This window comes from Theropithecus gelada, chromosome 6 (genome assembly GCF_003255815.1).
Source record: "Theropithecus gelada isolate Dixy chromosome 6, Tgel_1.0, whole genome shotgun sequence".
Taxonomy (NCBI): Eukaryota; Metazoa; Chordata; class Mammalia; order Primates; family Cercopithecidae; genus Theropithecus; species Theropithecus gelada.
In genome coordinates this window covers 176828380-176841150 of record NC_037673.1, presented here as the reverse complement: position 1 = coordinate 176841150, position 12771 = coordinate 176828380, and the positions used below count along the sequence as shown (strand labels likewise).

General features: G+C 55.1%; 1 protein-coding gene across 3 annotated transcripts in view; it reads left to right on the top strand.

The window, feature by feature from the left end:
- Positions 1-9361, top strand: part of FLT4 (fms related tyrosine kinase 4) — a 45887-nt gene extending 36526 nt beyond the window's left edge. Inside the window, exons 28-30 of one of the 3 annotated variants that reach the window (XM_025387951.1) lie at positions 579-699; positions 1874-1959; positions 7851-9361. In XM_025387951.1, the coding sequence (XP_025243736.1) occupies positions 579-699; positions 1874-1959; positions 7851-8049 (406 nt within the window). In that variant the 3' untranslated portion in view covers positions 8050-9361. Of the gene's footprint in view, positions 1-578; positions 700-1873; positions 1960-2644; positions 3182-7850 lie in introns of those variants that run through there. The other 2 variants (XM_025387952.1, XM_025387953.1) reach the window with 2 other exon arrangements.
- Positions 9362-12771: the final 3410 nt, after the last annotated feature.

Genomic DNA, 12771 nt, shown 5'->3' with positions numbered 1-12771 from the left:
CAGAACTCTGCCCAGGCTCTCTTATCCCTGGCATTTCACACTCAGGATGGCTGTGCCACCCACATTCACACCAGCGTTGCTGAGATGCAGGCTCTGCCCCAGCACATGGCAGGGCTAGTCCTCGGGGACAACCACAGTGAGCTGGATTTTGCCAGGCTCCTTCCACCAACCCCGCAACATGTGCCTTAGTGCACACACGTGTGGGCAGGGCAGTCAGCAGCTTGCAGCCCCGGGGCTGCCTGGCTGGCCCAGGGTAGCCCATCCCCGGGAGGAGCTCCATGCCCCACGGGGCTGGATGCCCCTCACTTCCCATCACAGAGCTCAGCAGTGGACTCGAGAGGAAACACGGCCCAGGGTGGAGGTGCACACCCAGGCCCTGCTGCTGAGACTGTGGGGTAGACATCTGAGGCCAGGCCCACGGAGGAGCCCCTGCCAGCACTCAGACCCAGGCCCGTCCGTACTCCTGCCCCAGGCTGGGGGTCCTTTCCAGGGGAAGAGGAGGCACAGGGACAGCAGAGAGAACCTCGAGGAGAGTTGTTGGGGTACATTCCTCAGTACCTTCTGATTTCCCCCCACAGGTATTACAACTGGGTGTCCTTTCCCGGGTGCCTGGCCAGAGGGACTCAGACCCATGGTTCCTCCCGGATGAAGACATTTGAAGAATTCCCCATGACCCCAATGACCTACAAGGCCTCTGTGGTACTTCACATGAAGGGCGGGGGCTGTGCTCTCGGGTCAGGGCTGGGGCTGCCTCGGGAGGCAGCCTCGGAAATTCGTAAGGCAAATGGCAGAAACCAATTGCAGGCTTTTTAACAGAAAAGACTATCATTTCAAAGTGCAAGTCCAGGCCGGGCATGGTGGCTCACGCCTGTAATCCGAGCACTTTGGGAGGCCGAGGGAGGTGGATCACGAGGTCAGAAGATTGAGACCATCCTAGCTAACATGGTGAAACCCCGTCTCTATAAAAATACAAAAAATTAGCTGGGCGTGGTGGCGGCGCCTGTAGTCCCAGCTACTCGGGAGGCTGAGGCAGGAGAATGGCGTAAACCCGGGAGGCGGAGCTTGCAGTGAGCCGAGATCGCGCCACTGCCCTCCAGCCTGGGGGACAGAGCGAGACTCCATCTCAAAAAAAGAAAATGCAAGTCCAGGGAGAGCCTTGGGCACATCTGGGCCCTCCTACGATGCCACGTCTCACAGCTGCTTTCTGTCCTATGCCCTCGTCACCCCCACACGAGGCCTCCCCTCCTCAGCAGTGCAGAAACCCCAGTGGAAGGACAGCTCCTCCTCCTCCTCGATGGCAGGTTCGGGAGTCCTGGGCCTGGTCAGTGAGCGCTGGGCAGAGGGGCCCCATGGGAGCCCTTGGCCAGACCTCAGGGACCTGGGTTCCTGCCTTCAGGGCCACTTGAAGACACTGGGGGACTCTGAAAAGATCGCAGTTTCCCTCCCGTGTGATTCAGAATAAAAACCACACCAAGCCACAGTGAAAGGGTAACAAAGGCCGCCGAGTCGGGAGGCAGCCTCACAATGACCGTTTTTTGAACTACGAGCTGCCGGGTTGTGAGTCCTGTCCCTGGTTCTCCCGCGGCTCCTGCTCTTTGCACACTGAGTGTAGGCTGGCCACCATGGAGGTCCCCCAGTGTGAGGTGTCCACGGGCCAGACACAGCCCCCGACCTCAGTGTCTGCCTCCGTGGCAGGGGCATATGACCCTCACCCTGGGATGGAATGGACACCTTGTTTCCGGCTCAGTGTCTCAGGGACGGGTGTTAGGTCAGCTGCACCGCAGGGTCATGCCGCGCTGTCCTGGCTGGGGGTGGCTGCCCTGCAGGAGGGCCTCAGGCAGGGCCCACAGCCTGGCTTGTCCTCTTCACACAGGACAACCAGACGGACAGTGGGATGGTGCTGGCCTCGGAGGAGTTTGAGCAGATAGAGAGCAGGCATAGACGAGAAAGCGGCTTCAGGTAAGGGCTTCGTGAGCCTCCTGCACTGCAGGTGTTGACATTGCCTTCCCCTGGAGGAGGGAGGCTGGGGCCTGGGCGTGCCCAGCCCTCTTCCTGGAACCTCTCGTGGCTCCCTATGAGCTTTTCACATGTTCAAGGTGAGCTGCCCTGAGACTCCCCTCCTCACCTGGCACCACAGGAGCCCCTCCCCGCCGCATGCTGACCACCTGCGTGCCGGTCCCGACACCTCCCTGTCACCCGACAGAGCTCAGATGCTGTGTCTTTCTGACACGACGCAGAACCCACCATGCCCGGGGCACACACACCCTCCTCCAGGTTGGGGAGGCCGCCCCAGCCCCAAAACCCCTGAACTTCATCCAGTGGCTGCAGAGCCAGGTAGATACTGTAATCTGAACTGGCTGGTGTAGGGTCTGACCCTACAGAGCTTAGCAGGTGTTCTCCCCATCTGTGGAGATGAGAGATCGTAAGAAACAAAGACACGAGACAAAGAGATAAAGAGAAAACAGCTGGGCTGGGGAGCCACTACCACCAAGATGCGGAGACCGCTAGTGGCCCGAATGGCTAGGCGCGCTGATATTTACTGCGTGCAAGACAAGGGAGCAGGGTAAGGAGAGTGAGTCGTCCAAGTGATTGACAAGGTGAAGCAAGTCATGTGACCATGGGACAGGGGGCCCTTCCCTGCTAGGTAGCCAAAGCAGAGAGGAAAGGCAGCATACGTCAGCGTTTTCTTCTATGCACTTACAAGAAAGATCAAAGACTTCAAGACTTTCACTATTTCTTCTACCGCTGTCTTCTAAGAACTTCAAAGAGGAACCAGGAGTACAGGAGGAGCATGAAAGTGGACAAGGAGCGTGACCATTGAAGCACAGCACCACAGGGAGGGGTTTAGGCCTCCAGATGACTGTGGGCAGGCCTGGATCATATCCAGCCTTCCACAAGAAGCTGGTGGAGCAGGGTGTTCCCGGACTCCTCCAAGGAAAGGAGACTCCCTTTCACGGTCTGCTAAGTAACGAGTGCCTTCCCAGACACTGGCGTTACCGCTTGACCAAGGAGCCCTCAAGCGGCCCTTATGCGGGCGTGACAGAAGGCTCACCTCTTGCCTTCTAGGTCACTTCTCACAATGTCCCTTCAGCACCTGACCCTATACCCACGGGTTATTCCTTGGTAATATGACTAATACATCAAAGAGCAATATCAAAAGCTAGTGATTAATAATGTTGATGCTAATGATCAATAATGTCCATGATCATCTATCTAATTTGTATTATGACTATTCTTATAACTGTTTTCTGTGTTATACTGAAACAGTTTGTGCCTTCAGTCTCTTGCCTCGGCACCTGGGTAATCCTTTGCCCACAGGCTGGGATGTATTTTGGCAACAGAGAAATACCCACATATGCCTGTCCAGATAGAAAGTGAACTCTATTTGCTCAACATGATAGCCAGGGGAAAAACAGTTTTGGCCAACTTGAACACTGAAACTTTTAAGTGTATAGATTAAACAAAGACTTTAGTGTCTACTTAAAAGATTCACTTTATTTTTATTTATTTATTTATTTATTTATTTATTTTGAGACAGGGTCTCACTCTGTCTTCCAGGCTGGAGTGCAGTGGTGTGATCTCAGCTCACCGCAACCTCCACCTCCCAGGTTCAGGTGATTCTCCTGCTTCAGCCTCTTGAGTAGCTGGGATTATAGGAGTGCGCCACCATGCCCAGCTATTTATTTATTTATTTTATTATTATTATTTTTTATTTATTTTTGAGATGAAGTCTCACTCTGTCGCCCAGGCTGGAGTGCAGTGGCCGGATCTGAGCTCACTGCAAGCTCCACCTCCCGGGTTTACGCCATTCTCCTGCCTCAGCCTCCCGAGTAGCTGGGACTACAGGTGCCCGCCACCACACCCAGCTAGTTTTTTGTATTTTTTAGTAAAGATGGGGTTTCACCGTGTTAACCAGGATGGTCTCGATCTCCTGACCTCGTGATCCACCCCTCTTGGCCTCCCAAAGTGCCAGGATTACAGGCTTGAGCCACCGCGCCCGGCCTATTTTTTTTATTTTTAGTAGAGACAGAGTTTCACCACATTGGCCAGGCTGATCTTGAACTCCTGGCCTCAAGTGATCTGCCCGCCTCAGCCTCCCAGAGTGCTGGGATTACAGGTATGAGCCACCATGCCCGGCTTATCAGCTGACTCCTGTTAGTACCTGGTTTTGGAAAATTAATGGTGATCACGTTACGGAAATAGCTTTGGGCTAATTTTTCTTCACCAAACAGCATTTTGACCTGCAAAAAACAAGGTAATTAAGTCAAAGGTATGGCAGAGGATGATTGCCACGTAAATTCAAACCTCTGCACACCTTCAAAAAACAGCATAGCTCCTTGAGATCAAAGAAGGCTGCTCAGCCCGCGCCTGTGGCTCAGCTAGGAGAGAAACTCGGTACACAGACCATGGGGTGATGGAGGAGATGGGGCTGCGAGGAGACCTCCCTTGTCAAGTCCGAGGCACTGGGCAGCCATCCTGCTTCTGAAAGGGCAGCGAGCCAGAAGGGAGTGCAGCTCCTTGGATGCTTGGTGGTAGAGGAAGAAGAAAGTTCCAGAAGATAAGGGTCCTAAGGAAGCAAGATAGTATCCAGAAGTCGGAAGAAGACAGATAAGCGCACAGGATGGATTTGTGCGTTTGGAAACTGCACCACCCTGTATCGGCAGCAGAGGGCACTGTTCTTTGTCCTCTGTTCATGATGAGCCAAGAAGAGGTTCCACAGGTCCCTGGCGGGTGCGTTTGCTTGGCATACAGAGTGCTCTCCACACAGGTGCAAGGAGAGGATGTGCCTTGTGGGGTGTGTGGGGAGCAGAAGGAGGAATCTATCTGTCTGGTCCTTTGCTGTCTCCTGTTAACCCCTGGTCGGCACTCGCCCCATGGGGGATTATCTGCTCCTCACTCCTGGGTTACACTGTCCAGCCCCTTCAGTGCCCACTTCGGACGCCAGAGCCCATGCCCATACATGTGGCGTTTCACCTGCATCTGTGGGTGGAAGGAGATCAGGAAACTCTGGGCTTGTGGTCACTCAGCGTGACTGCATGGAGCCAGTGGAAGGCCCAGCTCTTTTGGGTAAGAGACTGGCTGGCCCCTGGTGGCAGGATGATACGGAACGTGGATGGAGCCTTCAGAAGGAAGAAGGCAGTCAAAGGAACTTGAGATGATGCCAAAGATATAGGTTTGATGTGGCACTTTTAAGTGAAGAAATGTAGGATGCCACCAAAATCCCTAGTCCCACCCACAGGAGAAGTGGCTCTTTCTGTGTAGAAAATCCTAACACGAATAATCCTGAACCCCCAAAAAAGCACCATCCATGCAAGTTACAGGAACAAGACAGAACATTAGAGTTAAAACTTCCCGGTAGACAACTGTTTAAATGAAACAGGAAAATGAACAAAATACTCCAACGTGAATTAAACATATAACAAAACAAGCAGTGGCACCATGAATCTGATATTCAAAAGTTCAGAATAGAAATGGACGGACAATGTGATGATACAAATGAGAGCAGACTAAATTCAGGAAAGAAATGGAAATAAAACATAGATTCGGCCAGGCAGTAGCTCTCACCTGTAATCACAGCACCTTGGGAGACAAGGCCTGGAGTTCAAGACCAACCTGGGCAACAGAATGAGACCCTGTCTCTACAAATAATTTTAAAAATTAGCTGGGTGTGGTGGCCCACGCCTGTGGTAGCAGCTACTCGGCAGGCTGAGGTGGGAGAGTTGCTTGAGCCCAGAAGTTTGAGGCTGCAGTGAGTCATGATCGCGCCACTGCAGTCTAGCCTGGGCAACACAGCAAGACCCCATTTTGGGGGTGAAAAAAAATAAATCCTTTCTAAAACTAGGGCACCACAGGGACAATATGTGTGACCAGACTGACAGTGGCAGACACAGAGGATGGATGTGAAAAGAAAACAAAACTGAAATAAAAGAGGCAAAAGGATCAGAAATAGAAAAGATCCAATATACATAAAATTGGGAGTCCCAGAGGAAGAAGATGCAAACAGTAAAATAACTAGTATTTTAAACTTACAGTCAAGAGTTTTCAGTAGCACTATGCAAAGCACCAAACAAGTAATCAACATCTTCAAAAAATGCAAAGAAAGCACTGAGGATGGTGCAGGATGGGGCAGGCGGAGAGGAGGGCAGGGGCAGAAACCACCTCCTAGGCCAAGGCGAGAAGCCTGGATTTCCTTCATGGAGTGACTGGAAGCCGTTGGAGGGTGTGTCAGGAGGAGAATGACATAGTGTAACTTGAAGGACCTCTCCGAAGGGTGGAGCACCAGGAGGCCATGGTGGAAGCAGAGCAGTCCGCAGGAGGGTGTCAGAGCTGGCAAGGATGCAGCGGACTCCGCAGGAGGGGCCGAGAATGGAGAAGCCCGCATGTGTCCTGGAGTTACAATGGGCAGAACTTCTGGCTGGATGGGATATGGATGGACGGGATCTGGATGGATGGGATCTGGATGGACGGGATCTGGATGGATGGATATGGATGGATAGGATCTGGATGGATGGATCTGGATGGATGGATATGGATGGACGGGATATGGATGGACGGGATATGGATGGATGGGATCTGGATGGATGGGATCTGGATGGATAGGATCTGGATGGATGGATATGGATGGATGGATATGGATGGACGGGATATGGATGGACGGGATCTGGATGGATGGGATCTGGATGGATGGGATCTGGATGGATAGGATCTGGATGGATGGATATGGATGGACGGGATATGGATGGACGGGATATGGATGGATGGGATCTGGATGGATGGGATCTGGATGGATAGGATCTGGATGGATGGATCTGGATGGACGGGATATGGATGGACGGGATATGGATGGATGGGATCTGGATGGATGGGATCTGGATGGATGGGATCTGGATGGATGGGATATAGATGGATGGATCTGGATGGATGGATATGGATGGATGGGATATGGATGGATGGGATCTGGATGGATGGATATGGATGGATGGATCTGGATGGACGGGATCTGGATGGATGGGATATGGATGGATGGGATCTGGATGGATGGGATATAGATGGATGGATCTGGATGGATGGGATCTGGATGGATGGATATGGATGGATGGGATATGGATGGATGGGATCTGGATGGATGGATATGGATGGATGGATCTGGATGGATGGATATGGATGGATTGGATATGGATGGATGGGATCTGGATGGACGGGATCTGGATGGACGGGATATGAAGAGTGAGGGGAAGGAGGAGGCAAGGAGAACCCCAAGGTGCTCCAGCAGCTGAGGGGACTTTGGTGCCGTTCACTGAGACGGGCAAGACAGAGTGAGAACTGGGTTGGGGATGACGTTGGACATTCTTCACAGTCTCGTGTCGAGGCTCGGACAAAGCTCCAGTGAGTGCCGAATCCGATCAATCCGCTTTGCTGTTTAGTCTAGTCTGCGTGTGTTTTTTGAAGTCTGAGCATGTCCCATGCTCCGCTGTGTCCTTGGTGGTTCCTATCAGACCCCGACAGGGGTCCGGTCCCTCCTCCTGGTTGTTCATTTGTCTGTTTTTGAGGCCGAGTCTCACTTTGTCGCCCAGGCTAGAGCGCGGCGGCATGATCTTGGCTCATGAAACTTCCACCTCCTGGGCTCGAGCAATTATTTCACTTAGCTGAGGCCACAGGCCTGCACCACGCCTGGGTAACTTGTATTTTTTGTAGAGACGGGGTTTCCCCATGTTGCCCGGGCTGGTCTCTAACTCCTAGCCTGAAGCCATCCGCCTGCTTCAGCCTCCCAAAGTACTGGGATTACCAGTGTGCGCCGCCCGCCACCCGGCCTTCTTCTCTTACTAACTCCACCTTCCATGTCTTGGCAGCTGTAAAGGACCTGACCAGAATGTGGATGTGACCAGGGCACACCCTGACTCCCAAGGGAGGCGGCGGCGGCCTGACCGGGGGGCCCGAGGAGGCCAGGTGTTTTACAACAGCGAGTATGGGGAGCTGTCCGAGCCAAGCGAGGAGGACCACTGCTCCCCGTCTGCCCGCGTGTCTTTCTTCACAGACAACAGCTACTAAGCAACATCGGACGAGGCCCCCAGCACTCGGGGGTTCAGGCCCAGCAGGGCGGGCAGAGGGCTGGACACCCAGGTTGGGAACTCATCTGGTTTAACTCTGGTGGCGCAGGAGTGTCTTTCCCTCTCTGCAAGCTTCCCAGCTGGGAAGAGCAGAACTCCAGGCCCGAGGCCCCTGGGATTCTGTCACCACAACTGGCCAGGGCCACGCTCCAGCTGCCCGGGCTCCTCCCCCTGAGATTCAGATGTCATTTAGTTCAGCGTCCACGGGTGCTGGCCCCGGGGCCAGCCCTTCCATGGGAATGTCTCTGATGACCTCTTTCGTCACACTGGGTGGCGGCTGGTCCCTGTTTTCCCGTGAGGAATCTGGTCTGGGAGTCACAGTGATGGAGGTCAAGGCACACCGGAGCAGAGTCTCCCGAACACCGTGTCCTCCACAGGCACACAGCCGTTCTTCCCGTGGAGGCCGGCTGGCCTCACCCGCCCCTCACAGTTGAAGGGAGGGGGGCTGTGTTTCCATCTCAAAGAAACAAGGGAGGAGGAATTTGCAGGGTCCTCTTCTGGGCCTGACCAAACAGGTAACTAGCCCCTGGGGTGGCCGCCGGTATGACAGACCGGTGACAGAGGCAGCCTGCACACCTGAGCCTGGGTGTCAAGAGCCATTCTGCAGGTCTTTTTCAACAGCTTCGCAGACTGTATAGCTGCTGTGAAGAATTTGCTTTCCAAAGTCAGCGTGGAAGATGCCCAGGGACAGTTACACTGAGTCTAGATGACTCTGGCGCCCGCCCCCGGTCAGGGCCGGCAGAGCAGTCAGCGCCTCTGGAGAAGGCCCCCCGCTCTCCCACCTGGAGTCCCACCTGGCCCAGACTCGAAGGAGCCTGGGTCTGGAGCTGCCGGTCTGGTTCTTCCCTTTAGAGCCAGGACCTGGTCCTGGAGCCTTTAGGACCTGCCACCTGCGGCCCCTCCCAAGCCGTGAACCAGCTCATGAGAGATGAGCACCATGGGATCCACTCAGGAAGGCTCGGGGCTGGCACGAAGGACCACCCAGCATTGCCCTGTGCCACCCAGCACTCAGTGGACATTCTGGGGCCCTGCCTCCAGCCTTTTCCTGGCCTGCGCCTGACATCAGCACCCTGGCTGGTCAGAACGCCACCCTCCCAGAGGAGCAGCCGGAGATCCTCTGAAGGCTGGAGCCATTCTGCTCAGGACCCCTATCCCAGCTCAGAGTGCCCCAACACCTCACCAGGAGAAAGACCCACGTCCCCCTGTTAGAACCACGGAGACTCACCACCACCCTGACCCCCCAAACCCACCCCACAAGACGCTTGCAGGACAGGCTCCACGCAGCGAGCAGGGGCTCGCTCAGCTGACCCTCCCGTCCCCTCCCCTCCCACCTCCCTTCCCTTCCCACCTCCCCTCCCCTCCCCACCTCCCTCAGTGCATGTTACTCCAGGATACGTTGAATGCATGTATAAGGTCATCTTCATTGTCCCTGGGACCTCCTTCCTCCACACCTCCTCCAACGTGGGACTGGCCTGTCTGGCTTCCCTAAGAGGAGCCCGAGGCTGTTCTCTGCAGAGGACCAGCCCGCCCGGTGCGCACCTCTCCTCTCTTCTCACTGCCCACCCAGGCATGTACCCGGAAGAAAACCAACTATGCCTTTCTAGACCATGTTCTCAGAAAAGATGGAAAATATTTAACAAGAGATAATAATAAATCTGGTGCCAGTCTGTGTGTGTGTGTTGGGGACATGACTGTTGCTTTTGTTGTGTTTGCTTCTGTAATCTAAATGGGAATACAGAAAAGTCCCCACACTGGGTTTGGACTTTTTTTTTTTTTTTTTGAGGTGGTGTTTCTTTCATTTTTTTTTTTTTTTTTCTCCTGGTGAGGTGTTGGGGAGACGGAGTCTCGCGCTGTGTCACCCAGGCTGGAGTGCAGTGGCGCGATCTCGGCTCACTGCAAGCTCCGCCTCCCAGGTTCAGGCCATTCTCCTGCCTCAGCCTCCGAGTAGCTGGGACTACAGGCGCCCGCCACCACGCCCGGCTAGTTTTTTGTATTTTTAGTAGAGACGGGGTTTCACCATGTTAGCCAGGATGGTCTCGATCTCCTGACCTCGTGATCCGCCCGCCTCGGCCTCCCAAAGTGCTGGGATTACAGGCTTGAGCCACCGCGCCCGGCCTTGGAGTTTCGCTCTTTCGCTCAGGCTGGAGTTCAGTGGCGCGATCTCAGCTCACTGCAACCTCGTCTTCCGGTTTCAAGCGATTCTCCTGCCTCAGCCTCCTGAGTAGCTGGGATTACAGGCACCTGCCACCTCGCCCAGCTACTTTTTATATTTTTAGTAGAGGTGGGGTTTTACCATGTTGGCCAGGCTGGTCTCGAACTCCTGGCCTCGGCCTCCCAAAGTGCTGGGATTACAGGCATGAGCCACCGTGCCCGGCCACTTTTCTTGTTTTGGTTGGTTGGTTTGTAGAAATGAGGTCTCACTGTGTTGCCCAGGCTGGATTTGGACATTTTAACTTTCCATTATAATTGACTGAATCTAGCCACTGACCTTGACCTATGCATCAACCCAAGTGTCCACCAACAGGGCATCCTCCCGTGCCCAGGCCTGAGCTGCTCTCCAAGCCCAAAGTATGCCCTTGTGTGGTGGTCACTGAAACACCTCCCCAGTCCCATCCTGTACCACTTTCCTAGTGGGGCTGCACTCACACTTCTGGGCTCCTCTGGTCCTTCCTCTGTTGGACTTTCAGGGCTGGGCTCAAGTGTCCCTCCAGGTTCCAGCCACCTTCTCACACCCAGAGCACCACTCACGCCAGGCTGTGTGGATGGAAACAGCCAGTGAGCAGGGAGGGAGGGAGGAGTCACACCAGGCTACAGTGTGTGCCCACCGTGAGGGCCCCTTGGTCCCTCCTGCCTCCCAAGAACCTTCTCACCTTCTCCTCTCAGGCTCCAGCCCTTCTCCAGGTGCCACTGCCCGCCTCTGCCTCCTACCTCCACCCCAGCCCTTCACTCTTCATTTCTGCCAAGAGCCCTTGGTCACCTGCTTGGAGGAGGTTTGGGGCCCAGGACGTGTCCGAATGTCCTTTGATGCTATTGCCCCATGCTGTGGGGCACTGCATAGGCCCAGGCGTTTGTGTCCAGCAGGCAGAGCTCCTGAGTGGCTGCTCAGAGCTACACATGGTCCTAGGACCTGGGGTTGGAACTTAAAGGCCGCAGCCCTGCTGTGGAGTGAAGAAGAGTGAAGAGGAAGACCAGAGGGACAGGCGAGGGAGGGGAGTGGGAGGTGGGACAGGAGGCCACCAGGGCCCTAGGGCCTGAGAGCCCAGCGTTGGGTCTGTTTCTTATTTTAAGGCTGGAGGGGCATTCTGAGACGGGCTGATGTCTTTGACTGACATGTTTGCTCTGAGAAGGAGGAATCTCGAAGGAGCTTGGCAGGGCCTGCAGGGGGCAGCCCCAGGGGTGCGAGGATGGCTCTGGAAGGCCCTCTGGAAGAGGAGCTCCGTTATTAGCCGCCTGAATCCAGTGCAGAGTCCTACAGACACCCACATCGGATATTTGGGGAAAATCCTTTCCTCAGTGGTTTTCTCCAGCCGCCCCTGGACCTGCATCCTTGACGCCTCACCTGAGGCCCTGGGTGTCCTTGGCTGAGGAGGGGTTGAGCCAAAGTCCCAGGCAGGCTGGGAGGACGTCATGGGGACGGAGAGCCTGACTCCAGCCCAGGGTCTTTGTGGCTTTCTCAGTTCTGGGAGGCACCAGGTCCAGATGGGAGGAAGAGCCCGGAAGAGAAGGGGGAGCACACGAGCAGCAGCCGGGTCTGCAAGGGGTGCCGGGGTACTGGCGGGCTAGGAGACCAGAGGGCTGCCCCGGAGGACTCCCGCCCTAGACGCTCATTGTGCTCGGGCGGAGGGAATCCAAAAAGCAACTTCCAGCACCGACACAGACTGCCCTCCCTCTCATTTCCCCACCACCCCAGTAGGCCCAAATCGACTTTGTTTTTTGTTTTTTGTTTTTTGTTTTTTTTGAGACAAAGTTTCTCTCTGTCACCCAGGCTGGAGTGCAGTGGTGCAGTCATAGCTCTCTGCAGCCTTCATCTCCTGTGCTCAGGCGAGATCCTCTCGCCTCGGCCTCCTGAGTAGCTGGGACTACAGGGGCTCACTATACCTAGCTTCCGGTAGACTCTTGAAGCTGTGTGCTTAGTCCAGATAATCAGCCACAGTGTCCAAGGTGCTGGCCAGTCCCCGGGCCCAGGGCCGTCTGCACCCCGATCTCTGCATGTGGATTCGGGGGGGGGGGACCATAGCATCACTGAGAGGGGGCTGCCTTTGTGCCTTTGGCAACCACCAAATGAGGCCTGGGTCTCCTCTGCCACTGGGCAGAGAGCCTGGGGCAGGCTGGGCTCTGGGGGCTCCTCAGGGCTGGGAGCAGAGGATGGGATATCAGACGTGGCACCCTGCAGCTGGTGAGCCTGAGCCCAGCACCTCCCCTCAGAGTCTTGGTTTCTCAGTCATGACTGCCGCCTTGCAGGGCTGTGGTGATAAAAGCCATAAGGCTCCAGTGGTACTGGGGGAGACCCACCCAGGTAAAAGCCCCTCTTCCGACCAAGTGATGTGAACAGGGGCATGTGGCCCCCACTGACTCACCCACCCACCCACGCAACAGTTAACACCACATGCTCCCACCCATTCCCCATGTGCCCAATGGACTGAAGGTTTGTGTCCTCCTGAAA